We start from the raw sequence: 9620 nt of genomic DNA on the forward strand, positions 1-9620 counted from the left end.
AGGCAAACATGGCACAGACAAACCCATTAAATGACTCGGCACAAAGAACTATTAGTTTCATAAAAGCATGCTCATTTGCACTTGATTTAGGTCTATAACGCTAAAATTTGGTGGGACAGGTGGGACCCAGGGAAACTAACAGGTGAATAAATACGGTAGACCATGCTGTCGGTTTCAGTGTTCAGTTAAGACTTTTTAAGACCATTATGAAAGCAATTCAAGACCTTATTCACTTCTAATAAACTGTACCAATAATAACGCCGCGTATGTTGTTTCATTCATTGTCTTACTTGTTCACCTCTGATTCTGACATTGGTTTTCTGATTCACCTGACAAAGGTGGAGCGCAGGAGAGGATGTTTGACCACAGAACGTGTATTAAGAGTGGGTGTTTTCACCTTTTCTAGCCTTTCCTTATTTTATTAGCAGGCCTCCCCTCTAAATTAATGTTTGGTTCGGCCTTTGGGATAAATAATCATACCCCTTGGGTTGAAGCTACAAGGCGAGTTGTTTGTAGCCATATATCGCGAGACCAATTCGCAAATCCGTCGAGAACATCTCAGTTCATTTTCGATTTCCAAGGGGCGTTTATTGGCCCATCGTCATCAACGCGCGCAGACCAAAATGTCTATGATAACCAATCAGAGAGCAAAGAAACGTCCGAACAATCAGTGGCATTTTTTTTCCAAGTTTGCTGGATGGACCCTGGGAGTGGATGGGAAATTATCCTTAATCAATTCATAACATACTTCCCTGTGCCTGAATACTTCGTGCTATATTGTCCCAGACAAACACATTAGTGTGTAGTAGGCCTATTACCTTCTATCCACAATCCCATAAGTGGCTCTTCACCCCTTCGTCCTTTATTTAAGACGTCCTATCTCTTAAAGTTCAAGGAGATTAAAAAAAGGGTCTTGATTTAAAATTATTAAAATGAGAAGGAATTGTTTTATTTTGTTATATTTTGAGCAATTCTAAACATCAATCTTATTGATAAAAGGATAAAAATGTTTCCAAGGTTAAAATCCAATTTTACAAGTTACAAAAAGAGTTATGTAACATGTTGAGGTTCTATTAACAGTTTTTATATCGACACATTTAAAAAGGAACAAACAGTATAGACAACAATAATAATTAGCACCTAAAATATTGTACCAGCAAGAAATCTCTTGCCTTATGATCAAAATGAAGGGTAGATATTAGATAAATTATAGCGGATGTATTTGATCCATGCAAAATGGATCTGGAACAAATCTTTTGTTGAACAGTCAAACGGGGATAGATCACAGCAAGAAATTGCTTGTCACGTCAGGATGCTATTCAAGGGATATGGGGTATGACCCTTCAGACAGTTTGACAAACTGCAAAAACTGATAAAACAATAAAAACACATGTTGACAATAAAAAAAAGAAGTAGAATGCAACCAAATCAAATCAGTGTATCATCTAAATGAAAAATAATTGGATTGATATACAATATATGTGGTGTGAGCTCTGACAGAAACATAAACTGAATCATTTGTGCCACTCCCTCAGCAGCTGCACAATGGTACCATGCTGTTCCTGTTCTGTCCAACAGAGGGCACTGACGAAGCACCGTAAGAGGACAGGATAGAGAACGGCACAGAGCGGCGCAGGACTGTGGACTCCTTTGCATCCACAGAGGGCAGAGCCTTCTCTTCCGCAGCCTCGGTCAGGGGAAACGAGCGTGGCTCCCATGGGGATGCGGGCTACAGGTACAGGTGCAAAGGGGATGGCACACACAAATAATCATATCAGATGCAAGCATGTATATGATTTGATAAACTTGTGCACATACACTTAACAAAAGGAAGCAAACTTCCTCGCCACACTAAACTTAAAAACGTGCAGTAGGTCAGATTTGAAGAAGTATCATTTGAGTTTAATATGTTAGAAATGCCATAGCCGTCAGTCAACTATGAGTGAGTGAAATGCTTATTTATTTATCTACTACTTGAATTAGACTTAGTTCACATGCCCGTCAATCACATAAACAAAGCGCTTTGGGCTGTCCATTTTTCTTGCTCTCTTAAAATTACGCTCTTTTCTGCTTTTTCTTTTGATATCTCTCAATTCTTACCTACAGCAGCATTAAATAACTGACGTGCACCATTTAACTGCTGTTTTTCCTGGTTGTCTGAATAATGTCATATGGTGTTACATAAAGTATATTTTATAGATGCTATATAATATGATTTAATTATTACTGTATGCATTCAAAATAATCTAATAAATGGTTAAATTAATGGTAATTTCCAATTGCACTGGACTGGTGAAAGTGCTGCTGACATCAAACACACACACGCACACTGACACACACGAACACTGACACACACACAAAGCCAGAAGCCATATATAGTATATATAGATATAGAGGAAGATAAACACACTCTTCCTGTCAGGTAGTGGGCTACAAGCACAGATGATGAAAGCCATGGTTGAGTGTTTGATGTCAGCAGCACTTTCACCAGTCCAGTGCAATTGGAAATTACCATTAATTTAACCATTTATTAGATTATTTTGAATACATACAGTAATAATTAAATCATATTATATAGTATCTATATCTTAGACTAAAGTGCAGGGTAAACCAGTCGCAAACGTACACAACATTCAATGCAAACCATCAGTTGGCATAAAGGACTGGCTGTTAAATAATGTGTAATGATTGAAAAAACTGTGGAATGGAATACGGAATGGAGTGAAACAAACCTTCGTGAGCACCTTAATAAAATAAATACATTTAAAAAACATTCAATGGATGGTTTTTATTTACCCCTTCATGCGATACAATCATGGTAGACAGTAGACACGTTGTATATTGTGTCAAGCATTGTTCATTGTCTAGTTTAGTATTTAGTATAGTTTAGTATTTATTTAGTAATGTTAAACTCATAGCCCTGCCAAAGAAAATACTAAACAAAACTATTTCAACTGGTTGCCATAGTAGCACCATGACATCTTGCGGTTTTAAGAGCCCCAAGGTTTAACCTTAGTAACGTATGGGTCCTCATCCCATAGCAGTGCATGAATAATATTAATCATTTATTCAACAAATCCCTATTCTCTCACACACACACACACACACACACACACACACACACACACACACACACACACACACACACACACACACACACACACACACACACACACACACACACACACACACACACACACACACACACACACACACACACACACACACACCTTTTAATTTCATGGTTAGATGGAGAAGCCTTTGAAATTGCTTATTTATGTTCCATCCCTGTATCATCTGTATCAAAATTGTATAGGTCTTTATACAATTTCATAGTAAATAAAAGTAGGATAAGAGTATGCCACTAAGTGCACATAGAAAAGCCTTATGTTTAAGAGTTAGAGTTAGAGTCAACCTAACTTAAATTGGGGAGAAGGACCATGCCTACTACTCATTGCTGAAGTGGTCTAGGCTCTGGAGGAGGTTGATAAGAAGTATGTGGACTCACAGAGCTGCAAGATGAGCCGCTAACCAGGCCAACACACTGCTCTCTTGCATGAGCAGTCCACTCCAAACTGTGGAGTTATACTTTAAGTGTGCCAGAAGCCTAACCCTGAACAAGAGGGTAGCTTGGGGAGCTCTTGAGTATAGTTAAGTTATAAGGCCTTACCATACGTTTATCCTCCATGCCTGAATGCTCATCCATTTCTAGCAGGGCGGGGCTTGACTCCATGGAACTCTCCTCCTCTCCCAAGCTGCAAGGCCCCTCCCCTCCAGAGGGCCTATGGGTCCTAAAACCGAGCATCACAAAATTCTCATTGAGTCCTCATTGAAACACAACGCCCCAGAAGCGATACATCCGAAAACAGTTTTGTGTTCCTTCGGATGGTGTTTTGAACCCTGACACGACGGCATTGGCTTCTCTGACGTCTCTCTCTCTCCCTCCCTTCACGCATGGCATGGCAATGAAAGAATATGGGCCGAGTGACAATCCAGCAGAGGGCGGTATTGCAACACTGAGAGGAGCTCCCTTATATCAGAACATTATCAAACCCGTTTCCAGAAACAATTAGAAAGGGCAGCTTGTTTGAAGAAGCTGTATTGATATTGGTATCAGATCACATAAAAGCCTTTGCTCATTAAGGGTGCACTCACACTAGGCCATCTGGCCGTGGCCGTGGCCGCTTTCACACCTAACCGTGCTCAAATCTGCCAGTCTGGCCAGGCCAGGCCAATTTGGCCACTTGGGAGAGGTGTGCTGCTACGGTACGGGCCGCTACGGTACAGATGCTAATGAGCCGACACGCGCACACGCACGGCTACGCAACCTGAGCTGGATGACGTATAGTCCATGCGACGACCACGGACATAATAAAGGCGACGAGCCTTCTTTCCCATTAAACGGTAAACATATATCCAAATAAGCAACAGACTCAGCAAAGTGCAAACTGTGTTCTCTGTGTTGTTGTCCATTGTTGTTAGAACTCTGACTGGCGGCAGACTTTACTATGGTCCATGCAGCGGACGCTTGGTGATGACGTGTTACTTACGACGTATGTACAAGAGCCTACCGTGGCCAGGCCACAGTTGCGACGGCAAACGGCCACAGCCAGATGGCCTAGTGTGAGTGCAGGCCAGAGAACAATGGGGCCATTTGAGCACGGTTAGGCGTGAAAACGGCCAACGGCCACGGCCAGAGGGCCTAGTGTGAGTGCACCCTAAGGTCTTGAGATTGGTTCTCTTAAGGACACACGCTGCCATAAAACTTGCTGTCTTGATGCTACAATCAGGTCACCTGAACACTCGCCAATTTCATGAACATCCTTATTGGATTCCTGTGATTGGTTTGCGTGTGCGTGCGTGTGTTTACCGAGTGCTGCGGTGTCGACATCGCCTTCTCCCCCAGGAGGACCAGCGCAGCATCTCTCTCCGCTCAGGCTCCAGGTGTCTCTGGAGGAACACCTCTTCTGTCATCCCCTCTACCTGCCAATCACACACACACACACACACAAACACACACAGTGTATGCAAAGAAACTCATAGTTCCAAAGTCACGCAAGACACACATATACGCACTCACATAAGACACAAAACTGCCAGCATCTATAGGGATGTCGTCATACCTCATCTCCCTCTTCCTCTCCTCTCATTTCCTGTGATGTCTGCATGCTTACTAGCCTCCAGCTAGAGAAACACAAGGCAGGTGAATGAGCTAACAGCAGCTGTGTTTGTTCCATGCCCAGCTCCGATAACCGCTAAAATTCACTACAGCTATGGTATTTAAAAAGAATGCAGAACTATTAATTCAGTATCAGTATTACAAAGAGTAGCATCTATGAAAGCTGTAAGCATATATCAAATGCTGATCTGCAGAATATAAAATTACCGTTCTATTTCATATAGAAGAAAATATAATCAATATAGGTCAATAATACAAAAACATATTTACATCCAGATGATTTTTATTTCAATTTAAATGACACACACATGCACACACTACCTTGGTGTGAGGATGTGTTTGTACTGTTTCGCCTCCACCTTGACACCGGGGGCCAGTGACATGGGGATGATTATGTTGTCAAGGCCGTACAAAGTCTCACCCTTTCGTCTGTGGACTGGCCCCTGAGATGAGGGGATTTACTGAGACATTAAACATGGCCGTACCAGGGTTTGCCTTAGCCAGCATTTAACGGCCATTGGCCGAGTAAATATATATCTTGGATGCGATCTTGGCAGGTAATTCGTTTTTAGGTTGTTTTATTATTTGTTATTATTAGGAACATAACATTGCAAGGCGAAAATGTAATACAAACAATTAAAATCTAGTTTTTTATGAGCACATATTGACTGTGGATGTCAGTGAATTCTTGGTGGTGCATGGCTTAATGAGTGCAGACTTCTACTGCTATCCTGGGACACACTCACAACACTAACAAAATACTTAAACAAAGTGGGTGGTAAATAAGGTTTGATTAAGTATCAAGTGTATGTGGGAGGATTTACCCGTGAGGCCAGCATGCGTGTGTGTTTTTGATATTCTGTGTAGGTCTCTTCCAAAAGCTCAGAGATTTCATGATGATCACAGAGCAGGTCAGACAAGCCCTCCTCACCTACACATGCACACAGATACATATACTGGATAAACATCAGATTTTCTATGCACTATATTACAATAAAGAAAACTTTATATTGAGATTTCAGATTGTAAAAAAATGTAAACACGTTAAACAACAAAAACAAACAACATTTCACAGAATTACAATTAAAATCAGACTGGGGCTGATGTGAGTGCAGTTTTAAAGGTAAATTGCTTTTTCTGTCTGAGGGGTTGATGGCATTGTGAATAAGGGACGTGTTCTCTGTGTGAGTTTAAAGCTGGAGGTGCCTCAGTGGGGGTATGAGCTTACCACTGCGGTGCAGGCCATCCCAGCTCAGGCTGGGATCGCAGGGCTCAGCAACGTCGACTTCCATTGGTCTTTGGGACCATCTCTCCCCTGAGGGGGTCCTCTGGAAGTGGCTGCAGCAAGGAGAGTCTAAGGTGAGAGGGGGGGAAGGAAGGGGTCAAGTTGAGGGGGAGGTGAGGGAGTTGAGAGAGAGAGGGACAACTCAATGAGCAAGTCCAAAAAATAGGTGAGGAAAGATCACGGCATTAAAGCCAGAATAAATCATTCACTAAATCAAAAGTGCAAGGACGACTTTTATGTTGCGTGTCATCAGTGCGTGTGGGGGGAGATCGAGGTGCACCAGAAGCTATGGAATAAGGCTTCTTGTGCAAATCTTTTTCAAAAAGGATGTTCTTCACAGGTAATAGGTGCTGGCAAAACAACAGTCAATAATTTGAATACTCTTAGAACAGTTGGTGCACGATTAGTGTCATGTTAATATATCCGTCGTACAAATCACAGGCAAATTAAAGCTGTTGCAAGATCAGAGATCAAACTAGGGTCGGATCTAGAACCCCATTAGTGTCCCAAATAAAATTTGGGACAAAGTGCTTCAAAAAATTCTGATCAGAGGAAGTCTGCCTTTAATGTGAACCTGACCAAAACGGTGACTTAATTTTCTAACATATATATATTTTTTAATAAATGTGTTGATAAAGGCCTTTGTTCTCCCTCTTTTCCTCGTATTCTTTCTTTAGTTCGAGTACCAGAGGAGCCGGACGGAGGGGGAGGTTTGGAATGGGTCGCCCCACAAGTCAGGGATCCTCCAGGGCTGATGGTGAGGGGACCTGAAGGCACGGCGCACTGGGCCACAGGCTCCCAGGAGGAAGATGATCGGGGGCTGGTGCTCTGACCAGCCTTGAAAAATACAGTAGGGAGATGGAGAAAGAGAGGAGAAACAAACATAGGGAAATATATCACATATAGTACATATTAATAAAACACTTTCATAAAACACATTAAACACTTCCCGAAACCATGAAGTGTTCATTTACATTATTTTATTTGTTAATTTGTTAATTCATGACAGTATATATGCAAAATATTGTTTTTGTATAAATATTATGGAATCAAAATACAGGGTTAGGGTTCGGTTAAACAGACCGAAAGGCAAGAAGGAAAAAACTAAACACACGTGACGATATGTTGCTAAGGGGATGTTGTATTGTTTACAAAGAATTCATTAAAATATATGAAATACAATTGTTTTATGTCAATTATTGAATGTAATTATTCTATTAATGCATGTAGCTATAAAATCCAAAATGATTGGCTTGTCGTTACTCGGGTCGCCCATGTGTTCTCCTTGTGTGAGGGAGTTAGGTCAGGTCACATCCTCTTGTAAATTCCATCGGGGAGGACGGCAAAAAGTTAAAATATTTGAACCCGGCCTCACTTAATTTAACCGTGCTGCCCTCGCCCTCTAAGGCTATATCCTGTTTGCTGTCTACCGCCCGCCTGAAGCCATGTTGAACGCAGCCTAGGACAGGCATGGTGGCCACACATGATCTACGCTACCTGCATATCACCGGGGCCGGCCTCTTCCATGGTGAACAGCCTGTGTTTGTGGTAGGTGAGCAGAGGCCGTGTCCGGGCGCAGAAGCCCTTCAGTGGGGGCCGGAGGGCCCGATGCCTCCCCTGGATACTCGGCCTCCTGCGCTTGTTCTCTGCTCCCTGGGGGCTGCAGTGCACCACAACAGGATTCAAGAAAATAAATACGTTAGATCTATGAGTACAATAAATCTGATTTCAAATGTCCACATGATAGCTCTGCTTTATGTTGAACATAAGAATGACTTAAAAAAACGACTACATACTCATACTTGTATGTAAACACAACTACAAAAACATATTCACATGTCGCCAGGGCCGGCGCTGGACGTTTCGGAGCCCTAGGCGACTCGAAATCAACTTGCGCCCTGGACAGGTCTTGCGAGCGGGGGGGGCTGCTACGCTGACGGTTTCGGGCCGCCCTTGCTCACGCGCCCCCTCGCTTCTCCGTTCGCGTCGTATATTTTAATTGATATATTTTTTAATTAAGGGCGCCACCAGAGGGCGCCCCCAACGCATTTGTCGCCCTAGGCGGTCGCCTAGCTCGCCTATGCCGATCGCCGGCCCTGCATGTCGCACAAGCATTGGAGAACATTAGAACCACTGCACTACTCAACAAGAACCTTCACTCTCGACTCTCGCTCTTATTCAAAGGGGCAAATACAAGCAAACTAGGCTGGGCTGTTGAATGCATCTCAGAATGTCTGAGAGTAAACTAGGAGTGAACAGCTCTGTGGGCTGTTGCTAACCTAGTGGATGAGTCAGCTTGGCTGTAGCTAATATCAAAACAAACATTTCAGAAGACCTGGCAAGCCCCCAATAAGCCCAGCTGTGGAATGCAGGGCCCTGAACTATACTAACACAAGTTTGATAAAACCAATAAGCAGACAGACAAATGGCTGGACAGATGGCTAAATAACTTTAGATAGAATAGAAAAAATTACTAAATGTATAGTTAATATGGCCAATTTTCAAATCTATTCTCCATTCCACTTCATTGAACTGATGTGTTTTAGTAGTAATCATGTGTTTCGTAGGAAAATACGAACAAAAAATGTATGATGTCAAATTTGAAGGAATTTGACCTTTGTGCACCCTCCTACGCTTTCAATGAAGAGTCTTGCATTGATTCCCCTGTGGTGGAGCTATCACATCTCCATGACGGAGAGACAGAAGGGAAGGAGGGAGCAGAGAGCACTTTCCCACTCTTTTTACAATTGTCAGATTCTACTTACAGCACTGTTACCCCTCGTTTTGGCAATTAAATAAAAAAGATAGTGTGATTACTTTGCTTGCCATGAAAGACTCTGTTTGTACCTGTAGGCTGTCTTGGTGACACCCATCAACGTATGGGGTGCTTTGGAGTGGGGTGACGAGCAGGGTGACAGGCTTGTGACAATCTGGCTGAGCTGGGCACTCTGCAGTTGATTACAACAATACATAAAACTCACAAAACAATTACACACATACTCCCCATTATTAAGATGCCTTATTTTCTATCTTACTTGACTCATCACAGGCTTTTAATCATCTTCTTCAAAGAAAACATATTTGTAATATTTATCTTTCCAGTGAAACTGTTCCATTTCAATCGCCTGCCATTGAAAAGGCAAATATAGCAACTCA

The 9620-nt window shown here is 42.4% G+C and overlaps 1 protein-coding gene across 2 annotated transcripts; it reads right to left on the reverse strand.

Moving 5' to 3' along the window:
• Positions 1-203: 203 nt before the first annotated feature.
• kansl1l (KAT8 regulatory NSL complex subunit 1-like) lies at positions 204-9446 on the reverse strand. 2 transcript variants are annotated; one of them, XM_056579744.1, is made up of 10 exons: positions 9312-9446; positions 7962-8124; positions 7151-7301; positions 6408-6533; positions 6004-6110; positions 5501-5622; positions 5124-5184; positions 4871-4983; positions 3671-3782; positions 204-1729 (listed from the first exon to the last, which is right to left on the reverse strand). In XM_056579744.1, exons 1-10 carry the CDS (start codon positions 9434-9436, stop codon positions 1532-1534), a joined length of 1278 nt encoding a protein of 425 aa, XP_056435719.1. In that variant the 5' UTR covers positions 9437-9446; the 3' UTR covers positions 204-1531. The 2 variants fall into 2 exon arrangements, with proteins under 2 accessions (XP_056435719.1, XP_056435718.1); XM_056579743.1 differs by having other exon boundaries at positions 206-1729; positions 3671-3791.
• Between the last annotated feature and the right edge of the window lie 174 nt (positions 9447-9620).

The sequence above is a fragment of the Gadus chalcogrammus genome, chromosome 20 (assembly GCF_026213295.1).
Source record: "Gadus chalcogrammus isolate NIFS_2021 chromosome 20, NIFS_Gcha_1.0, whole genome shotgun sequence".
Lineage (NCBI taxonomy): Eukaryota > Metazoa > Chordata > Actinopteri > Gadiformes > Gadidae > Gadus > Gadus chalcogrammus.

What these genes read in the sequence shown, in the direction of transcription:
- kansl1l (XM_056579743.1), bottom strand. Translation starts at nt 9,436, where the DNA reads ATGTATTGTTGTAATCAACTGCAGAGTGCCCAGCTCAGCCAGATTGTC. An exon ending in CACGCATGCTGGCCTCACGG is followed by an intron (nt 5,623 to 6,003) that starts GTAAATCCTCCC and finishes CCCTCATCTCAG; the next exon opens with GGGCCAGTCCACAGACGAAA. An exon ending in GAGAGGAAGAGGGAGATGAG is followed by an intron (nt 4,984 to 5,123) that starts GTATGACGACAT and finishes TGTGATTGGCAG; the next exon opens with GTAGAGGGGATGACAGAAGA.